This window comes from Bombus huntii, chromosome 4 (assembly GCF_024542735.1).
Source record: "Bombus huntii isolate Logan2020A chromosome 4, iyBomHunt1.1, whole genome shotgun sequence".
Lineage (NCBI taxonomy): Eukaryota > Metazoa > Arthropoda > Insecta > Hymenoptera > Apidae > Bombus > Bombus huntii.
Genome location: NC_066241.1, coordinates 18,170,881 through 18,193,327, shown reverse-complemented (window position 1 = coordinate 18,193,327; position 22,447 = coordinate 18,170,881). Strand labels below are relative to the sequence as shown.

The 22,447-nt window shown below is 34.7% G+C and overlaps 3 protein-coding genes across 6 annotated transcripts in view; 2 read left to right on the top strand and 1 right to left on the bottom strand.

Moving 5' to 3' along the window:
- The window catches only part of LOC126864481 (cerebellar degeneration-related protein 2), a 39,906-nt gene extending 23,001 nt beyond the window's left edge, over positions 1 to 16,905 (top strand). For 2 of the 3 annotated variants that reach the window (XM_050615862.1, XM_050615863.1), the window contains 6 exons: positions 10,830 to 10,942; positions 11,027 to 11,175; positions 11,484 to 11,667; positions 12,100 to 12,395; positions 12,721 to 12,874; positions 15,227 to 16,905. In XM_050615862.1, the coding sequence (XP_050471819.1) occupies positions 10,830 to 10,942; positions 11,027 to 11,175; positions 11,484 to 11,667; positions 12,100 to 12,395; positions 12,721 to 12,874; positions 15,227 to 16,468 (2,138 nt within the window). In that variant the 3' untranslated portion in view covers positions 16,469 to 16,905. Of the gene's footprint in view, positions 1 to 8,403; positions 8,546 to 10,829; positions 10,943 to 11,026; positions 11,176 to 11,483; positions 11,668 to 12,099; positions 12,396 to 12,720; positions 12,875 to 15,226 lie in introns of those variants that run through there. The other variant, XM_050615861.1, reaches the window with a different exon arrangement.
- Positions 16,906 to 17,302: 397 nt separating this feature from the next.
- LOC126864485 (polymerase delta-interacting protein 3-like) lies at positions 17,303 to 19,987 on the bottom strand. 2 transcript variants are annotated; one of them, XM_050615889.1, is made up of 7 exons: positions 19,818 to 19,987; positions 18,867 to 19,300; positions 18,575 to 18,798; positions 18,435 to 18,490; positions 18,120 to 18,339; positions 17,838 to 18,046; positions 17,303 to 17,700 (listed from the first exon to the last, which is right to left on the bottom strand). In XM_050615889.1, exons 1-7 carry the CDS (start codon positions 19,892 to 19,894, stop codon positions 17,622 to 17,624), a joined length of 1,299 nt encoding a protein of 432 aa, XP_050471846.1. In that variant the 5' UTR covers positions 19,895 to 19,987; the 3' UTR covers positions 17,303 to 17,621. The 2 variants fall into 2 exon arrangements, with proteins under 2 accessions (XP_050471846.1, XP_050471847.1); XM_050615890.1 differs by having other exon boundaries at positions 18,882 to 19,300; positions 19,818 to 19,986.
- Positions 19,988 to 20,117: 130 nt separating this feature from the next.
- Positions 20,118 to 22,369, top strand: LOC126864498 (sodium/potassium-transporting ATPase subunit beta-1-like). Its single transcript, XM_050615915.1, has 7 exons — positions 20,118 to 20,478; positions 20,736 to 20,921; positions 21,146 to 21,262; positions 21,371 to 21,543; positions 21,688 to 21,783; positions 21,993 to 22,158; positions 22,221 to 22,369. Exons 1-7 carry the CDS (start codon positions 20,343 to 20,345, stop codon positions 22,367 to 22,369), a joined length of 1,023 nt encoding a protein of 340 aa, XP_050471872.1. The 5' UTR covers positions 20,118 to 20,342.
- Positions 22,370 to 22,447: the final 78 nt, after the last annotated feature.

Here is a 22,447-nt window from a genome sequence, read left to right as displayed (position 1 = left end):
AAACTCTTTCTTCCGTATTGTACTTCCTTATGAGTATTGCGTAAGTTCAAAATGTATTGCTTCTTCAGTTAAATTCAATCATACCTTAATTTCTGTTTAATTTGCATTATCTAGCTTCGAAAACGTCTATAAGAAAGATAATTAGAGTTTTATACTATAGTAATTAAAACGAATGAAAGTTAAGAAAAACTTACATTTGTGCTTTGACGCTTCGTTGCATTTGCAATTTTCTATCTCGAATCGAACAGGCACGACCTACATCAAGCGTATAACTCGCGTTACACAGAATGTCCCGTGTAATTGGGCCAAACTATAGTTTTAAAGCGTTAGAACCTACACAAAAAAATATATTAGACAAAAAATGTTTAACGAATGAAATTTAAAAGATTTTATTTCATCCTTGATATTATTCAAATATTATTTCAAAATTCTCAAAAATGAGTGGTAGCTGAGGGTACAACGTTGAAGAAGATTCGCTTTCAGTTTCCATTTCAGTCATTACGATTACTTTCCTTTCAAATAGACGATTAATCTCCCAACCGAAATAATTTGTTCTTCACGAATGAACGATCACATCGCCAGAGGATTTAGGTGCGAACGTACTTGAACGAAACAATAAGGAACGACCACGAAGAACCACGAACAATGTATACTTTCCAGAGAGTAGCCTCGAGCTGAATCGTGATGTATCGAGACAAAAGGTGGACCATAACGCCGAAGTACTTTTCATTTTGTAATTAATACTTGGATCGTGAGACTTGATTCGTCTGGAGTCGAACGACACAGGGGAAAACAGGCAGCTCCTAAGACGTTAACGATGGTCTAATGTCTTTCACCACTTTTCTCTTAATGGTAACTCAGTAGACAGAAATTATGCAGCAATCAAATAAAAATCAAATAAAAATTAATTTTCTATATTCGATACAAGGATTTTAAGTAAATTTCGTCATAAACTGTATTAGTCTCACTGTGAAACTTTCAGTTTACATCTATCTGAGCGTCATTCCATTTAGTTTGTCAATTTGATTTGTAACGAAGAATCCGCGACAGGTGTACAGAGTTCTTAATACATATATAATTATAAAAGTTAGGAAATTATTTATGATAATAAATAATGGTACTGAATAAAAAAATAGGAAGTTTTTTTTCATTCAGAATTTGAAACACTGTAAAATTTTCTACATAGATTGATATATAATATAATAAAATCGAAGAAAGCTAGATAAGAAAGCTAGGTAAGAAAGCTAGGTAAGAAAGAACAGATAATAGTACAAGCACCGAATCAAAAATTCTAGAAAGTATTTGCATTCCGTACTCACAGAAGATTATATTGCTGTAGATAACGGTAAGTCGGGATCCTCTCTTCTAGCCCAGCATCTGTTAGACATACCCAATGCAACTGAAGGAAGCGTCGGCCATAGCATGACTAATTCTTTATTGTTACCTCTCGTTGATCTTTCTTAAATGTAGGCTAACTATTGCCGATATTCTCTTATCCTCGACTACGGTTTAGCACGTGTTGATAAAATTAGGGCTAGGATTGGCTCGCACTAAAACTTTGAGCTGCTGGAAGGAACTCTCTGCATTCTAAATCTTGTACCTTCCATTCTTGTATTTGCTTTCTATGTAAATAACAACTCACTGAGGATATCTGTATTTTAAATGTTCATAACGCGTGAACATTTGTAAAGATGTTCATGGATATTCGTCATCGGTACAAAGACCGGACGCACAATGTCATATTTTAGCAATTTAATAGCACAAAATAGAATTCTGATAATAATTTGCGTTTATAAGAATTTGTTTTTAAGTCAATCGTGGAATATTTATTTTGCTAGAAAATATAATAAACGTTGTAAGAGATAATCTACTGTGATGTATTAATGAGATCTGAAAAACAACCTTCTTTTTCGCTTTGACATTTTTGTCTGACTTTTCGTTCGCGTACGAGCTCGACAGTTATTCAGATCATTATTCAAAAAGTCACTTCCCAGACCTTGCACTTCTGTTTTATCGCTTACCTTTGATTTCCTAAGTCATTATTTATGCAATGTTTCTTTACATTACAGGGAACTCGTATGTTCAGCATATTTAGTTATTCGAAGCGAAGACTGAAAATTTTGCTAAAAAGTTCGTGCAAAGTCGCTAAGAAAACTAAACTCGGTATAAAAACATTAAAAACTGACATTCCAGAACATTGTTATAATTTTGTATTAATATAGAACACTGGAGCTGTTCGTTTATCTATTCTCTGTATTACAAAAATACTATGTAACATAAATTTTTCACCAAGAAAAAATCTATCCTATTGAAATAAACATGACCCACATGACATGTATATTAAAAAGATTCGCACGTATGTAAGCTACGTGCACGAATGCCGAATAACACGATAAATTCGTTTCGTATTCTACTCGCCAGTTCATACAACATACGTAAATTGTATGTAAACTATCGAAATTCTTCATCCTTGAACCTCTGTATGAACAAAACGGTACTTGCGGCATTTTTCTTTTGGTAATGCCAACTTTCGGTAATAAACTATTTCTACGGAAAACGCAACTTGTCAAAATTAACAAGTAGACGAACAGAAAGAATAACGAAACTGTGTGTATCCAGAAAAATTAAAAGTGTTTGAAGAAACATGTGAATTCGTGCTGAAAACACTTTTACCGCAATAGACATGTGCATCCGTTCTCCTCACTTAAAGAACTCAACTCATTCAATTAGCGTAACCACTAAAGCAAAAACTGTTTGGCATAATTATTTATATTTTCCTTTCTAAAACAATGCAAGTATTTTCCCGTATCGTATTGTTCTAGCGTTTTGGAATACAATATTCCTCGCTGATCTCCTTAAATGTCGATGAAAAACGCAGAGTGCCTAATATAGACTCGATGTTCGTCTTTGGATATTAACATTGAATGTTACTTGTGAAAGTAAAAAAAAAAAAGTACAGCGTGTAAAGAAGTAGATTTAACTAAATTTTGTAAATGTGCTGATCACTGAAAATCCACAGCATTTGGTAATAAATATTATAAACACATATCTATTAGAAATCTTCGCTTTCTGACGGTACTTACATTGTTTATCGTTCCAAGTGTTCAATTAATTTTTTTCACTCAAATTTTTTTCTCCGATGTCTAACGTCCAACGTAATTTCCACAGATTCATTTTCGATAGATGGGTCCAGCATTATTCCACCGCGTAGAATGTAATTTTCTTCGAAATTATCCATTGTCTTTAATTAAATTCGCATGAAACTTGACAAATAAAATATCCATTTCTAGTACGGAAGTTTCTTGAGACATCGAAGCCCTAAGGATGTGAAACTAGCCATTCAGTATTTATCGTCAGGACAGTAATTTTCACGTAACGCCGTTCGCTAGGTGCATGAACAAGCTTCTTCCTAAATTATCATCCACATTTGTGTGTCCACGTGTGTACGTACCTGCACGTACACATAAGAAACACGCTTTCGAAGGTGTAATTACATCGTCGTAAACCATTAGAAAATAGAATGTTTTTGCATTTGCTACATCCCTACATGGTTACATTGTCAGTAGATCGATCGCTCGAAGATACGAATTCCTATTATACCTATATAATTAGATACAGTTAAATACCTCTAATAGGATTTTTTTCATAATTCGTAATTAAAACGATACGCTGATAGACTTTAATAAATAGTTGCTCACGTTTGTGGTGAGTCAAGATCTCTTATCGAATTCGATTGTTGAAATGCTGAATTGATAATAATTATATTCTTGAATGCTTTGTCTCGTTGCTAGATCGCAGATATATTTATGTGCTTTCACGAATATGATTAAACAAATGAAAATATAACAATCATTTGTATCGTTACAGGTTTTTCTTAATCTTTTATTGTTTTTATATATATCATTAAGTTACGACAGTTGGTATTATTTAGTCATTTCTCACGCTCTTGCGTAATCTTCAAACGTGTAACGCGACATTCCTTTCCAATTCCATCAGCCGCCACGACAAACTAAATCATATAGAACATCTGTCATAGCGGTTCGATTCATTAATTCCGCAGTTCAATCCTGCTGCGTTCTTTGCGTCGATTTGCAGCGAATCGTGTTTTTCTCTCACTAAAAGAGTTTCCTAAGCACGAACAGCATATATATAAAAGAATTTATTATCGGTATGCTTTTCTTCTCAAATCATTTTCAGCACTGCAACAACACCTCAACCAGTCTTTTACTATGTCAATAAGGTTCGAGGATGTTAATGTTATTGCAGCAAGCTTAGGCGCGAAACGCTAATGCGCGGTTTTATGAAAGTACCAGAAGCGTAGTGTTGTAAAGCCGCGTTTTATCGATTCGAATTAATGCGCATAAATTTGCACATAGTTTGAAAGCGAGTTACAGCGTGTTCATGTTTCTCTTGACTTGTCCCCTTTCGGATTAATGATTTCCAATCGAGTGCAGATAGCGATGGAATAGATATTCCATAAAGTTTCAAACAGCTCGATATTCGAATATTCGGACCGAGTAACGATTTTTCAGTCGGAAATGATTCTCAAAACGTCCAGTAATTTGTAAAACTCGACTCTTTTATTAATCAACAATATTGCGTTAACTATTAACTCGTAACGATTAAACCTGTATAATAAAAACAGTCGAAGAACTCGTGGCCTGTGGCTTTTAAAATGTTATCGACAGTAACAGTTCAATTTTGCGAGAATTTATCGACGAATATCGATACGGTATCAATTCCAACGTCAACAAACAACTTTGTATTATACCAATCAAAGCAGTGATTGGTTGATTTTCAACGAAACAGCGTGTCAGAAACCAAATGAGGTATCCCGCGGATTATCTCGTTAGATACAGCGCGCTAATAAAGCCTGCAACTTATTACACGTATCTCTATCGGCGTTCGCTCGGCTTCCGGATATTAATTGACTGCAATTAAGATAAGTATCATTTTCGCCATTATGCTTACGACTCGAAGGATTGTCGCGTGTCCATCGAAACGACGAAACAGGCTCTTCTGCTTTCTGCTGACTTTCATTATTTGCTTTCGACCGAGCTTTCTTCGCACATATCGTATACGTGCATGTAAGTTGCTTACATATACCGCTTGTCACGAATTATTTAGGTTTTTGACGGGTTACATTAGATAAGATCGTGCATTATTACGCATTGTTTTTATAATTTCTGGCTCGTGAGAAGAAGAGATTTCTCGGAGAATAGGTACAACGCTCTCGCGCCTCGTTTATGAATGAAGCGTTAGATTACCTTCTTTTCCTTTTTCCTTCTTTGATTTCACGCCGAAGCTGATATCAAAGTAATCGAAATAATTTATTCCGTTAACCACGGAAGACCAGTTCGGACTGCTCGTTCTTGGACGTATCTAGTAATTTCACAGCTCGTACAGAGACGAGTAATTGAAATTCGAAACGTCTTATTTTTTGTTAATGATGCCAGAAGAGAAATTAGAATAAAATGCAAATAGAAATCTTCGTTCACCAGGATATTTGCCCCTTCGAATAAAAGAATTTTCTGTTATTGCTTTTTCTTGCCTTCTAAGCAAAGGTGAAGGTATCTTAGATGCTCGTGCTAGAAGAACCGAATACAGGAAGATAATGATGGTAATATATGTATATAGAATGTAGAAAGTGGAAGCAGATACTACATTTAATAAGTCGTTAAACCTGTTGAACCAACTTTTTGTAAGGGACAAGTTTGCAGATAATGATGAATGAAGGTACCGTATAATAATTATTATTTAAATTTCACAAAAATTATACGAGTCCGTATATATCGTGTTTTAAACGTATAACGTCGCATAATTACGATAATTACGTGAATACTATGATGGTTATATGAGAAATTAAATGCGATCATGTGTCTATTTGATCTTGCTTCGATTATTAGAGAAAAGGGTTAAAAATTACTGTCTTACAAAAATGACTACTCACGTTGAAAATTAAATACTAAATTTTTAATTCGACAGTTATATCTTACAAGGAATCGTATCTGTTTTACAGATTTATACGTCGAATGAATTTCACGATATCTGTTTTTACCAAACATTCTTCGCGAAAAATTTCGTCCGCGAAGGTCGTGTTGCCGTAAAAAGAATCGCAGAGCGAAAGAGACTGTTTCTCTCGAGTTTTGCTCAAACTGCACGCACCTGCGAACGTACGCGAAAATAAACAACGATATCCAGAACAACGGAGACCTGTGGAATTTACGGTGCGAGCATCTTCGAGAGAAATAGTCCTAGAATGTCGCGTGTGTGCTTTATGCCCTGTTCGGCACAATGATGGGAAAGAAAACCACGTATTTCAACGGGTCGCAGGAGCGGATGATTCGTTTAAGCCAATGGCAAATTTTTTACGCGTCGCTTTATTTGAACAATAAGTGAAAACGGAATAGTTTCGCGGCAACGCGCGATTAGTTTCGTGAAATACGACTGGAATACGTACTTTCGTTTAACCCTTCGATAAGCACCTGCAGGCAAGCTGCAAATACGCTTTTGTTACAGGATAAATCAAAGGTGGTAGCTGTGGGTGCTTATAGGAATAGAAGACTTAAATATTCTAACAGTGTGCAACGTTTTTTCGTATTATCGAAACAAAGGGGAATAAAGCGGAGCGTAACGAAGAACGCGGCGCGCTTAAATTTGAAAAGCGCGCGATAAAATAACAAGGATAGAAGAGGTATGGAAATCGTCGGAGATCGTTGATATACGATTTGACCTGTATCCGCCGACTATTTCCCACACTCGTGCCGGCCGCCCGCTAAACCCAAGTGTGAAATTACGTTTTACAGCAAGACATGCCACGTGCTTTGTTGTTGCTTTATAAAAGTCGACTCTACACGCGGCATGCTCGCGTACAGGGTGTGGTAGAGCGATAATGATCCAGTCAGCTGACGTACATACTCTACTTAATATCGGTAATATTTTCAAAGCGGTTTCACGCGCCACGCAGTATTCCTCTGTGCTCTGGAAAGGTCGCCGCTCTGTACACGTATAGGTGCACCTGTGCGGTTGCTACGCCTTCTACGAGGCTCTCGGGTCCACGCCAACAATAGCCTCCTTTCTTTTATTTCGGCCGATGAAGAGATTAATAATGTTTCGCGAGGCATTCCCAGGAGAAAGTATTCGGCAGGAGAATCGATTCAGCGGCGGGCTCGAGGTCACCAGGGGTTATTTAAATCGAAATACCACGAGCAAGTGGTTTCCACGACTGCCGGGCAAGAGATTTCGCGTCTTGCGATCAAACGAGATGCGACTCGACGGTCTTCCCGCGATTCATTGTGTAACGCGCCACGTGTTCGATGGTTAATTTTACGCTTTTCCGCCTACAAAAAGTATATTTATTTATCCGCGAGCTTCGTACGGCTAAGGAGCTGCTCTTCTACCGATTCGTTTGCGATCTTCGAATCGTGCTGTACACTCTGATTAAAACGAGAATGCCGTTGATTATCCGACATTTGATACTTCGCTTGTTTTCTTAATCAAATATTTATACGAATTGGTCACGTAAGAATACCTCGGAAAAGATTCAAAGTTCACCGAAAAACAAAAATCTCGACACAACTGGAATTTCCAGTGCGGAGAATTTGCCACTAATTACCGCGCTACCTCGTAACGTAAAAGATATGTTTACATAATTTCGATATTCAATTTTATTTATTCACGCGTTCTCGAAACTGCCCGAATTGCCGAAAATTTCAATTGCGTACTTACGTAGCGTGTTACCGCTGACGATCAGAGTCGAGATGGAGACCTGGCCGACAAACACGTCAGTTATAAACGAAATATCTATGTGCCCAAATAACAATGCCGTGATGGACGTTGATCGTTTGAAATAAAGGTAGCATAAGTGGGACAGTTTGCACGTGTATCAAGAGGTGTATACCCGGTAGAGAAACAGATACGCGTTCACGGAATGGGAAGAAGGGAAAGGAAAAAGAGGTGGCCACGCGGAGTGAGAGTACCCGAGGGAGGCAGTACCCGAGGAAAGATGCTCGCCATCGCCAGAAGGGAATTGCACCAGGTGAAAAAGAACAAGAGAGAGGGAGAAGGGAAGGAAAGAGTTGGCGAGAGGACTGAGTAGAGAGGGGATAGGGGAATAAAGGTGAAGAGAGGGAGGCAAGTTAGCAGTGGATGGGCACTCGACGTTTAGGCTGCACACGTTCCTCGGCTACCTAGCAATTCACAGAAGACCGGCTACCTTCGTTGGAACCGGTTGTGGTCGATAACCCGACTCCTCCGCGTGGAACGTTCGTTCGCGAATCGTATCATCTGGATGGACCAAGTGAAAATCTTGTTCGTTTAGTGCGTGTTGAAGAACAGTTCGTAAGATACGTTGAAAGTGACGTTGAGGAACGTTTAGCGAGTTACTAGTGTTAGGAGAAAAAGTGGAAGTTCGGGTCATCTTTCAGGATTCTGGAGCTTGGAAAGATGAGCAGACATAACGTAGTCTGCGATCCGCAGGCGCCGCTAAATTCCTTCGATTGTTGGGATTACTCCGTCGAGCTGTCGTATCTTGAAAATCCGCAAGGTATACCAAAATGGAAAATCATTTTCGTGATGTCAAAGTTCTTGGAACAGTGGCCTCGTGTTGGAGCGTTTGCGCGGCGAATTGATTCTGAATGAGTTTAGGGAAACGAATTTGCGGAAGTGCGGGAATAACGGAAAACTACGTTTTTCTATCTAATGTCAGAACTTTCGAGTCAAACGTGACAGCATGCTCGTTAAACTTGAATTCTAAAATATCCGCTATGCAGTCGATTAAATCGTTTCGTCATTTATGAGCAAGATATCGCGTCAATGACAGTGCTAACGATGTGTATACGATATATCTCTTCTTTCAAAGTGATTGCCATTTACCTTGTACTATAAATTATCTATGTTCGCAAACTATATTTTAATTCATCCTTGAAAAAGAAAACTTAGAGATGTGAATTTTTATCGGGTACATGATCCAGTGGTATTATCCAAATTCCGTAAAATGTTTTCAAAATCAAATAATAGCAGAGTAACGTATCTCGGTGTTGTCTTAAAAACTTGATAACAGGTATCAATCGCTTATTTTATTTATCTAGCGCATGCCAAAGTGCGGTATAAACTTCTACGGAATACAGAAGAATTCCATTTGTCTGAACCTGTCCGCCAGGACAAGCAGTTCACATAACTGGAGTTCGTACAATAAGAGTTCGCGAATTTTCCCGCCTATTATTTTTTATACGCATAATAGGAGTTCACAATTTAGATAAGAGAATTCAGCGAACAAAGTTCAATTACTCGGGCATTAATTAAAATTTCGTTTGAATAAATAAAATGCAATGAAATTACCAGTTTTACTGCCATTCTACGGAAGTTCGTATCGTAATTTATGTCCACTGGATGGATGAAATAAATGATTTACACGTCCTTGAGCAAACACGTAGATTATTTTTTCTATCGTCTTCGTATGGGCTTAAACAATTTTTAAACAAGACCAATTCGAATGAAATATTCGTGTCATAAAACCTCGCAACACATTTGCATCTTTCTTTCAAACACGAATTACATAGTTTACGAACATGAATAATTTATAATCTGCGCAAAGATGGAAGCGCAACAATAACGCAAAATTACAAGGTGCAATAAAAAATAAGCAGCGTCACATTACAGCTACAATTATCGTCGTGAGATTTCCCATTACGCGTGTAAAGCGTGTGCGAATTGGGAAAAAGGGGAAGAGAATGGCATTTGTCGTTGTACGTTGTTCAAGTGAATCGAGGGACATTAATGACAGCTGAGGATGGGAAGGAAAAAACGGTAGTTGGCTCGTTTCCTCACCACGAAGGTCCTTAGCCCTAGCTAGAACGCCGTTTGTTCCTTGCCTTTAGGCTCGCTGGAGGTCGTCAGTTTTAGATCGAGGAAATGCAACGAAGCAGAACACTCGCCGTCAAGTTCAACTGTACGGAACATCCACGGCGTTATCCTTTCGATTTACAGTCGTTTCGAATCATTCGAAACTCCAGGCTCGATCTTTTGTCACGCGATCGTTTTGTCATCGTTAACAAGCGAGAGGAGCTCGGTCGGAGCTTAATTATAGATTGGATCGCTATTACGATCGACCCTATTGTAATTAATTACATACACGTAAATTAACGACGAACCGACGCGACGTTTGCACGCGCATGATACTTTTATTATTATTATCATCAGGCACAGGAGCTTTGCCACAGGCGAAATCAAGAAATTCAATGTCTCAGGCGTAACTGTTATTTATATCAGCAACACTTGTCGTTTTTTATCGTACTATATTATACCATAAGATATTATACACGTAATAATTGTGATGTGTGATCACCGATCGCTATTGGCGGGAAACCTTTCAAGGACAAGGAAATTAACTGCTTATTCCATTTATTCTTTTATAAATTTCCAAATGAATCGATATAGTGGAGTATACTGGTAGATTAAGAGAAGAAACGTTTGTCTTTTTAATGATCGTTGGGAATATTACATGGAATGTGTGTAAAATCATGTTTAATGGATATGGGAGAAATTTTCCAGATATTCGCTGTATAACGATTCGTTTTATTTGAACGCGCGTTAATGTACGTATAAATTCGTATAATCGCAGATATGAAAAGTCTGCATTTTTTTTTTTTTTTTTTTTTTATTAAATTTCTCGTACCGTTCAAATATGATTATCCGTAAAATATAATTGGAAAAGCGAATTTTTTTAATCTTTAAATATCCTACAAATGTATAAAAATCTGTTATCTATACATAATATAAAAGTTTTACGTGAAATTTCCGAGAAATCTCTAATTGGGAATTTATTTCAGACTTGCAATTGGCTGCAGAACTCGGCAAAACACTTTTAGAACGGAACAAGGAATTAGAAAACATTATCAAAACACACCAATCCACCGTTGAGGAACAAGCGCAAGAAATAGAGGTAACTTTTCAATAGTTACAACGTTGTCGAGAATTTATGCTAATCGCGAGAGCCATTTATTTACATTGAAATATGCTTCTCTAGTATATGAAAAAACAAACAGCTGCATTGAGGGAGGTAAACGACTCACGATTGAAAATTTATGAGCAACTCGAAGTCAGCATCCAGGATTTGGAACGTGCAAATCACCGTCTCGTGATTGAGAACACAAGTGACAAAAAGCTAATCAAAAGGTATGAAAATTTACTGTTACTCAATTTCCTTTCACTTACTTACTTTTAGAGAAAAGTTTTAAATATTTAATAAGTTTAAAGTTTTAAAAAGTTAAAAATATTCAACTAATTAATCGACTAACGTTAGAACTATCGAATTATCAAATATTATTAGAATGGCATGCTTTTAATAAAACAGTTAATTATAATTATTTAATTAAAACGATATGTGTACGATTATTGATAGATTTAAATTATCAATATCAGAAGCTGAATGGTATGGTTGAATGTTATGTAATTAATAAACGCTTCTCGTAATTTGTTAACAGCCAGTGTTTAACAATCGAGAACTTGGAAGCTCGGTGCGAGGAATTCCAGAAGAAAATCGACGAGATAAACGAGCAACATGAAAGTATACTTCGGCAACAGACTGCGAGTCAATCGACGAACACCGCACAAACACAGACCTTTGTATGGAAAGCACCGGCCATGCAGGGTGGCAGCATACAACAGGTTATTAATATTCATAGAATTCATTTTGCAGGATCTCGGATAAGTTCTATAATTATCGGTTATTTTGTATTTGATACTAAGCTGTGAACGGTAAAATTTCAATTTCATCGTTGTAACGTCGTTCGATTTACCGATGAAATTTCTATCCTGTTTGACTAAACGTTTCAGCATTCGGTTAGCAAAAAATTGTATTGGCAAAATTTTTGTTGTTATTTACAGAAAAATTATAAGCCTCTTTGAAAACTATGCGATAGATAAATTTCAATACTCTAGGTACAGTTACTTATAGCTTGCGATAAATTACCAAGGATAGTACATATTATTAATATACTATAGAACTAGAATTATTATAGATATTATTGTAGGTACTAGAATCGACATGAATGAGCGCAGTAGGTATTTATCAAATTGAAACGTGGAAATATTTTTCAGAGCGCTGCCTCACGTGGCCAAAGACCTTTCCAAGAAGCTATCATTGACTCGAACGTTCGGCAATTTCATACAACAGCTTCAACAAACGAGGAAGAAGTTACCGAATTGCTGAGGCAGGTGCAGGAAGCGCGAAGTCAAAGAACAAGGGAGCAAAAGAAAGTCGCTGAGCTCGAACAACAATTAACTACTGTATTGCAGGAAAATACTACATTAGAAGAACAGTTGAACGTTTTGCGGGGTAAAGCACAAGACGTAAAAAATCTTCAAGAAGAAATAAACACGCTCGAAGAAGTTAGGTGGGTGTCATAGAAAACTTTTTCGATTGAAATTTTCTAAAGTTTTCAAGTGATGGAACGTAAAAGATTCTTTGTAAAATATTTCCGGTATTAATAAATCTTTCATATTATTGTTTCCCCTATGTAAGACATCTTATATTCAAAAGCATTTGAATATTTTAACACGTTTCTTATTTTCTTAACCATTTAACGTACACAACTATGACATACGCGATCATAAATTATTTTTAGTTTATCCGATTACTCTACCTATTGATCTTTTTACGGATTCAGGGAAAAATCATTGGTACGATTTCCGTAATGAAAAATTGTCATCTTTTTACAGACGAGGCCAACTATGTGGACGATGTTTACGCGGAATGGAATCTAAAACACACGACGAACTCTCTATAATGTTGAACCAGGAAGAATACGATGACATTAGCATGGCTGAATCACTCATAAATGACACTCAACGTGACACCGTATCTGTTACTCAGGTACCTTCATGTTCATTTGTGCAATGTTTGCTGTGTCAGACAATGTGTGCGCATGAAATGTTTTCTGTTTTCTGCTCTCTGACTATGCTTGAATTACGTTGTTTTACTCCTTTCCAAGCAATATTTATTTCGTACACTTTGTACGTCCCGCAAAATAATATCCCGACGATATGATTTTAGATGGATAGTATGTCTTATAATTTATACCGTATTTTATAGGAAATTTTGGTCCATGCCAATACTTCTGTTTTTCACTATATATCTAGTAAAAGCTTCTTAGTTACGCGAGTAGATTCAAAAGTAATTTAATTTTATTTGCTTTAGGAAACACTTCCAACAAAGATTAAGAAATCCAAGGCAAATAAAGAGAATAAAGAATTTCGTATGCTGTTGTGGACAACTTTCGCGTGTATATGGAAAACACCGTCGTTAATTTTTGTTTTCTTCCATACGATATGGTACATAAAAAACGAGTGTGTTATGCCATTGTTATTGAAACCGTTCCGAATACCAATTTTCATTTTAAGAAAAGTGTTGCCATCAAAAAGTAGTAATAAGCTGCTTTAAACTATAGAAGGCGCGTAGAGACAACGATAATTAATTGAAAGTTAAACAGACTCGATACAATGAGTATTTTACATGTTAGATGACATGTTATCGAAAGACAATTATTTGCCATCTACTTGACAAAAGTTACGTATCAAAGCTAAATTTAGCTTAAATCTTCATCAATTCTTTAATTACAAACATATCGTACTAATCGAAAATGCCATTAGCTTTGATTAAATTCCGATATTTAATTCAAAACTTTCACGAAATTGTTCATTATTAAGTCTTTCATTCAACTAAGATTAAAGTCAGAGTATAATATTTATCCTTATACCGGTGACTACTGTAATTGAGTAACTGTTACTTTTATTTTCTAGTTTTTTGTAGTTTTCTGTAGCTTCTAGGTTGTAGATGTATATGGCTTGTGATTAGGCTGTTCCTAATTTTGTACCATTATTTAAAAAATTTCGAGACGAAATCGATAGATATAGAAAAATTGTTAAGTTTGAAGTTAGATAACAAACTTATTAGACTTCTTCAATAAGGCTGATTGAAAATGGTGTTGGTAAATAGCATGACGATGACAATTATAACTGAGCACTTACATTACTACGAATCTAATTATAACGAATTTAATATCGTAAGTTAGCAAGGATAGTATTAAAGCATGGCTCTAGCATGATTACTCGTATATTTCGATGATAGGAAAATGCCACGTATCAATGAAAAAATGTTTTCACACGTGTAAAATATTAGTAGATGAGGAAACTAGTTAGTATCCCCGGAATAGGTAGATATTACACATATCTTTAAAAAGAAAAGAGGAGAAAGAGTTTAATTTCCAAAGAATAAAAAGACTGTGTTAAATTAACGAATTAGCGAATAAGTTATTTCCATGTGCAATTTTTTATCGTGTGAAATTCGAATAGGTCGGATTTGCTGATGTTGCTTATTATTTATTTATTTATTTTTTTTTACAGTTAAGTTTGCTTCGCCGCATTTACTTTCTGAAGTTGTTAGTTCAACTTTGAGCATGAACCAATTTGTTAGCATATCTAGTCGACTTGTTATTTGTTAAAATTGCATTGTACAATGTAAGTGCCAGATTTATATGATATTGAATAAAACATTTTTACAACAAATATCGTTGTTTTTATTTAACATCCTATAAATCTGGCGTTTCCTGTACCTTTCATCCAAGAATCCTTGCATTTTTAAATGATGTAGATGTTTTTTTTTTTAATGTAATACAACCACGTTTATATGAAACTATCGGGGGGCAAGTTGGTTCATACAAGTTGGACATAGGTCGTCCTTATAATAAGATTTCTCCTAACCACCCATGATTTTTCGTTCGATTAATAAGAGTTTATATTCATATGAGGAGATTTCGCGAAGCATTTTCTCTTAAAAACATAATAATGTCGGAAAGGATGCCCCTATTCACATCTTATGTCATTAACGCTCAACGCTAGTTTAAATAATAAGAAGCTCAGTTAAAGTTCTTAATTAGGCACTACTACAATTCCGTTTATATAAACGAACTTCCACTATATTTTCTTCGTGCTGATGAATCGTTACATCATCAATTTTTCCTACAAGCTAATAAAACCCCATTATTTTAATTTATTATATATCAAAATCAAGTTTTAGTTGAAGGAAGAAAATTTTGTTAAATATCGTTACCCACTACGTATTTTGTTACGTCTGATATTTTTCATAATTTTACTTTGCATTAATCCTGAAGATCTATGACACTGCCACGAAATCCCTATGTATAAAACGACTATATTTTGCTTCCAGGATACGAACGAACAACACGAAGGACAAAGCGACTTGAAGAATCCCTACAGAGTGCTAGTAGAAAAATACCAAGCTTTGTTAGAAGTTCAAAGACGCTCGGCTCTACGACGAAAGGACAGCGTACCAACGCCTATGTCGTTGCAAGAGGAACTAGAGATGTCGGGTGAATTTAACAGCTTTCATACTCCGACGTTGGAAACAGAGATTCAACAAGAGCCGACGAAACCTGCCAGTGGAAACGCTACACGTGCCAAAACTGAAGTATGCGGTAAGAAGATACTCTCGGCTACACCTACAGACTTCTCCGAAGCCGAGACGTCGTCTTCTGGATTCTCGGACGAGACGAGCAATAAAGCGACGCAAACGGAAGGAAGGCCCGGCTCCTTCCTTTGTTCTATCGCGGACGGAGAAGATTGCAAGTTCAGCATTTATGACGATAACAGCCCGTTCGAGAGTAGATTTAGGAAAACACCGGAATACAGGCAATTATTCAGCGAAATATTCAGCGTTCTTAAACGAGCGGCGGAAGCCAAAGACGAAGGAGAAAAATTACCATTGCTGGATGATTCTACGAGTACGACAGCTTCTCAACAGCAATCCCCGATTTTACTCCAAGAGGACGTTCCAAGCGAGACTACGGACGACAATCAGAGCGTCACGTCATCCATGTTCTCGTCCGCCGTATCTGAGCCGCCTTACAGAGTACAATTGCCTGTCTCATCGAACGGGGTTAAAGAACAAAATACCGAAACAACTACGATTGCGCAGGCAAAAACTAGAAACGATATTATTCGAGACACGGATCGCACAGTTTGTATAGCGCTTAATTATAAAAAGAAAATCTCAAAGAAAAATGCTAATAGAAAATTGTCGTATAACGAGCGACCAACGACGCCTGATGTGGTTCCGACGACAAACTCCAAGTCCGTTCCACCAAAGTCGAACAGCGGTGGAAAGAAAAAGTTCAGACCTTTCACAATCGCCAATCAAAATGGTAGTCTCGTCTGTAATGGATACAGTTATGCGAATAAAACGAAAGAATCACCCAATTCCGGAAAGCATTCAAATAACGTGTACATACAGAACAACAATGATCATCAGAACAGTAGTTTCGAGTACAGAGACTATAAACCAAGCACTGCTTCTGAAGAAGTCGCTCGATTAAAACGTTTAGAAATGTCTTACGCAGAAGTTCTTCGATTGCCAAATAGGTCTAAAATGAGTAATAATCGTAGAAGTTAAAATATTCATATACGCGATACCTTTAAACGAAGAAGAAACTTTTATACGTAAGATATAGTCAAATGAGATTAAGTTCCAAATTTTTTAAGTATTTAACGTCAAACAAATACTTAGAACATGATTTAAATTATTTCCGAAATAATTATTCAGTATTGATAATCAGTGCTACCTTGTGAATATCTAAGAGAAGCGATTGTGAGTAACGTCTGTACTAGATACTAACTACTTGACATTAATTTTTTATTGTATTTTGTATCTTAATTGTATATGTTTTTTCATGTGAATGTGTGTGGGTAACCAAGGTACATAACTTTAATATATTCAATAATATCTGCAAGAGATTTATGAGTAAAATAAATCGAGTCGTGCCTCGCGAGTTCGTTTTTCTTTAGAAATTGTAGTTGTAACCAGGAATAAAATTATTTATGTGCCATTTACTATGCCGAATTATAATTGTCAACTATCCCAAATACTTGCTCCAACTTCCTCCCATAACTTAATATCTATTTCCAAGAGAACTCACAATAGTCCATTTCATTAATAGCATGTACAGAGTATTAGCTTCTATATTTCATAGCTATAAATTACAACAATATTGTGATCATCTTATTATACCAAGTAAATAAAACCTTCGTCATAGTCAGCATATTCTATCGTAATAAGATCTAATTCCTTTCTCTACAGCATCCTGTAAATAGCTTTGCTATTCTTTTATTTACGATTACGTTACGTTATAAAATACTCAGAAGGACGAGTATATACTTTTTGCACTTTAATTCCAATCTAATGCGAACATTTTTCTTCAATTTTCGAGATCTCATTGACAACGAAGTATTAAAAATTCCTAAATGCTTGTTGTTTTATTTGACTATATTAAATGTACAATAAGCATTCTTGTGTCTGTCCTTTATAACAACATTTAATTCATTTGCTATTGAGCTAATTTCGTTCAATTGTAATATAGATTAAAAATAAGATACATGAAAGTTTATAAATACAATTTCCAATCAGAACTCCTTTCTTCAGATGCTCTCAGCACACATCTTTTAATCTCTTGATTCCTTTTCTATTTTCTTCTCTTTTAAAAATATTTGGAATAAAAACTTTTGCCATTATATATGACATTTTATGATTAAAATTGAAATATATTTGATTAAGAATCATCGAACAATGCACGGTGTACTGCTCCTAAACTTGGTTGTACATAACTTGAACTAACACTTCTTCTGGATCTATAAAGGTACATAAAAATGGAAATATTTATTCGTTACTCAAACTTCGTGGTCATAACAAAATATTACAAAGCCTCTCACTTAATCTTCTTTTACCATAATAGTATTTCGTCATAATAACAAAATATTATACTTACTCTGTAAGCGACCTAACGGCTGGTCCAGTTGGATTATTTTTTGGTCGTGGATTTACAAGGAGACACTTCATAGGGTGTCCATCTAATTGTCTATTATGATAAGTTTCAACAGCTTTAGTAGCATCCTTTAATGTTTTATAAATTACTTCTGCTGTACCTGGTCGTACTAATCTGGATACTAATAATTCTCCTACATCCTCAAATAATTCCTGTAATATACGAATATTTCTTCTTTAGTTCAGCTAGAATTAAATACGCTTAATGCTCCTGACTTGATTATACCTTGATATCTTCTTGAGTGACATTTGCTTGTAAATTTGATACTACAATCCGATAACCAGTTGATTGTGATGACGAAGTGGAGCTTGTTTTGGATCGAGGTAAAACACCTATATTTCGCGATTTACTCGGAACTGAATCTAGTCTTGATTTTACTCCAATATCTCTATGACTTCTTGAATCGTAATACTTTGAATCCGTTGCATCTTCCGCTAATATAGTCCTGTAAAAGTAACAATAAGTCAAATATTATATGTAACAAATTTTATTATTTTGTTTGTTACAATAAATTTGAACAAAATCAATAAAAAAATATACCTTGACTTTGTACCAAAACTCCAATCTTCCTTATATGAGGGAGAAGCAGGTTTTGCCTGAAATCATTAATTACGAATAATTTAAAAGTCCAAAATTAAAGAACTAACATGACAAACACCAGTATATGTAACAGCAATTACCATTGGAAAACGTGCAATAACTTTATAATCTCTTGCTCTTTCACGTTCTCGATCATCATCAGGTTTACGAGAAGGTACAATTCTTATTACATTACTGCTTGTTGGTTTTACCCATGTGTATGAAGATGTAGGTTTAATACTGAAAGCTGGAGGAGGTGGGGGTGGTGTAGGAGCATATTCGTTACTTACTGTTCTTCTTAAAGGTGCTGACTCCATCATATAATCTAAAATACAGAAAGACATTAAATAATCCTGCACGTTGATCACTACAAACCAAATTAAATATGTATACCAATTTTCTTTGTACCATCAATAAAATCCATGTTCATGTCTCCCATGTAATGAGTTTCTGCAATTGAATGTGACCTATAACCCACTGCCCTAGTGGATGGTGGCATATAATTATTTGAAATATTTGGTGCTACGGTGTGTGGCATAATTGGAGGCACTTTATTAGTTGATAAAGACAGTCTTCCATTACGACCTGTTTTTTGAGATATCCCAGGTATCTGTGCTTTTATTTTCTTAAACTGTGATGCACGGATTTTATCCAATTTTAACCTGGCATCACTTTGTTTGGCAATTTCTGCAAGTTTATCTCTTGCATCTGTAAGTTTCTCCCGATTCTTTTGTATAATTTTAAATCGTGCATCAGTAATAACTTGTGAACCTCGTCCTCTTAGTGAACCATTAGCACGTGCACCCCTATTAATACCTCTTCGGATACTGTATAGAACATGGAAAAGTGACAGTTAATTTTCATGCTTATTAGAGTTAATTTCTGTAATGCATTTCTAAGAATAAATGTTCGCGTAATACAATGTTATACTGAAATACTAATAATTATACAGACTAAGGTTAGATATCAATAAACAAAAGGTTAAATAATGAGAAAATATATATAAATAACGATTATATACAAAATCTGTAAAAAAAATAATACAAATTTTTAATCATTCCTGAGAACACTATAGAAAAGCTTCCAACTTAAAATGTATTTTTTCATTAATCACAAATTATGAAATAAATCTGCCGAACCAATAAAATAACAGAAAAATTGATTAAAAAAAACAATATTATGTGTGAAATGAAAAATCTTGAAAATTGTTGCCAGATAATATTCTAAAAACGAAATTTTCTTTTTGATAATTGCACTCTCATTTTTTTAAGGTTATGAAGAAATCGATAATATAGCAATCACAATAGAGTCAAATTTATTATTGATTTTTTAAAATTGTCTCACCTTCCACCTCTGCTTCTCATTCCTGATGATTTTGATTTTTTAATTATGTCATCTAAACTTAGACCCACATCAGCCATACCGTAACAATCCAACTACCCGAAACTGACGCGAATCATGGAATCGAAAATACATGCGATATGCAACTATGGAGGCCATCTTACACTTCAAGGGAAGTTCTCATATAATTACTATGTTTAACTGGTTTAACGTTATTTCCAACGACTTCTAGGAACCCTCCTATATCTTATCGAAAAGAAAATGTTTAAAATATGTACAATGTAAGGAAAGTTTAATCAACGATAAAAATATTTTTTCCAAATTATGGAATTATTTTTAACACATATATATTTGTTCGTTGAAATATTTAGATCTGTCTATCCGCGCGAAAATGTATCTTTCCTTGAAGTCAGTTCAAAATAAATGCACAAAAGATTGTTAAAAACAACTAACTTCAAAAACTAGAATAACTTTTTCGTCAACTTTCCTCTCATAACTTCAAATTGAAGATATAAATCAGTCCTCGATATGGTAATTTTACATGATGAAGAGTATTATAAAAGTCGAATACCGCAACCCGATTTAGGACCTCTTCGAAACTTTCTGCGGTTTATTTGGGATAATAATCGAAAGACATTTCTTGACAGAACAGCGAAAGAATGGGGTAACGTCATGAATAATTCGAACAAGCATTCTAGTTTTATTTTATGCTACAATTTAGTATTTCTGTTCACATAACTCAGCATAGTTCGGAAAAAATAAAATTTCATGAGATGATCATAGAAATGAATGTGGCGACTGATGCATTGTATTAATTTAGTTACATCCGGTTTTTGTACGCTTTGTTATGTTATGATTCATGGAGAATTATGGCCTTGTGCGATTAAACGTGTTAACGTAAAACATATATTTGAAATGTAGGTCAACTAGGAATATTTTATTTGTTCTTCTTTGCCGTTTTGGGATCAATATTCGCAATACAAATGAAGATCAGTATAGATTATGTTTCTAAACTAGATAGACCATTTTTTCAATACTCTGGTCAAATTACACAATCTATTTCCGCAAGGAGCGTACGTCTTTCCCGTTCTGCTTTTGGTAGTCCAGGTATCAATAATATTAAAAGAAAATAATTTTGCAAAAATTATTTGCAAACATAGAAATCAAATAATTTATTTTTCAATAAATTTTTATCCTGTATAATATTTCAACAATGGATGTATTTTATTCTTGTAACTTGATTCGTCACAAGATTATTTACAAGAATAATGTTAAATTAATTAATAATGCACCCAATATGGACGCTCATATTAAGTAAAATCTTTCTAAAGGAATAGTTTTTAAACCAAACAGCATATCAGCTGTATCACCCATTATTGCCGTGAGCAATTTGCTTAGCAGCACCAGACCGGACAGATATATTCGAGCCTTGTCTGATTTTTTACAAGGTATCTTGCGAAATACATGTATATATATAATATTTATTTGTAACATTTCTCACCTTTTACTTATCCTTGTTTATAAGTTCTTATAATTCTTAACATTTTTTATTTTAGAATATCATAAGAATATGTCGGACTACGACTTATATTGTCAGAATAAACATGCGAAGACAAATCATAATAAAAAACCTTGCTTTTTTGATATAAAATCTCTTGGAATATGTAGCAAGCCTCCATACGGATATACAAAACCGTTCCAACCTTGTGTTCTTATTAAATTTAATAAAGTAATTTTCTTATAAGTATAAACTGCGAATGTTTATATCTGCATTTGTAAAAAAATTTTAAGTGTGAAAAATGCACATATTCAAATATATGATACATATCATAATTAATATTCAAATTAATATATATGTATATATATGTTGTAGAGGTTCGATTGGATACCTGAATATTATAATAATTCTTCGAATCTGCCAGATCATATGCCAGATAAATTGAAGAAAGCAGTACGGGAATCTACAAAGGTTTCATTTAGTAAATGAACTACTATAATTATTATTATTACTATAATTTATTTTCTTACTTACGCTAGTATTACTATAATTTTATTTCTTTTATTTCTGCTTATTTATTATGTTTACGAATACATTCTCTCTTATTAATTATACATATTAATTGTACATATTCTCTCTTATTAAATATAAGCGAAATATTTAAATGTATTTTTTGTAAGCCTTACATTTGGTTATCATGCGATGGAGCAAATAACGTTGATAAAGAACACATCGGAGAAATAGAATACATTCCAAATCCTGCATTTCCAGTCCAATATTTTCCGTTTACCGGACAACCAGGTTATCTCTCCCCTATTGTTGCATTAAAATTTAGAAATTTAACACGTAAGTATGAAGCTTCTATTTCGCAAACTTATTTGTTATTATTATTTTTGCAATTACTGCAGGAAATAGACTAGTGACAGTGGAATGTTATTTATGGGCTTATAATATCGAACAATATCACCGTTATTCATTAGATTTTCAAATAATGACAGGTAAAACAAGAGAGAAAACTTATTGGCAATTTACTATTTCTAATAATTCGTTTGTTTAATGACAAGTTAATTTTTTATTAGGGAATTAAATTCGCTATACAATTATGGAGGGCGATAAGAATTTTTTGCTATTTTTA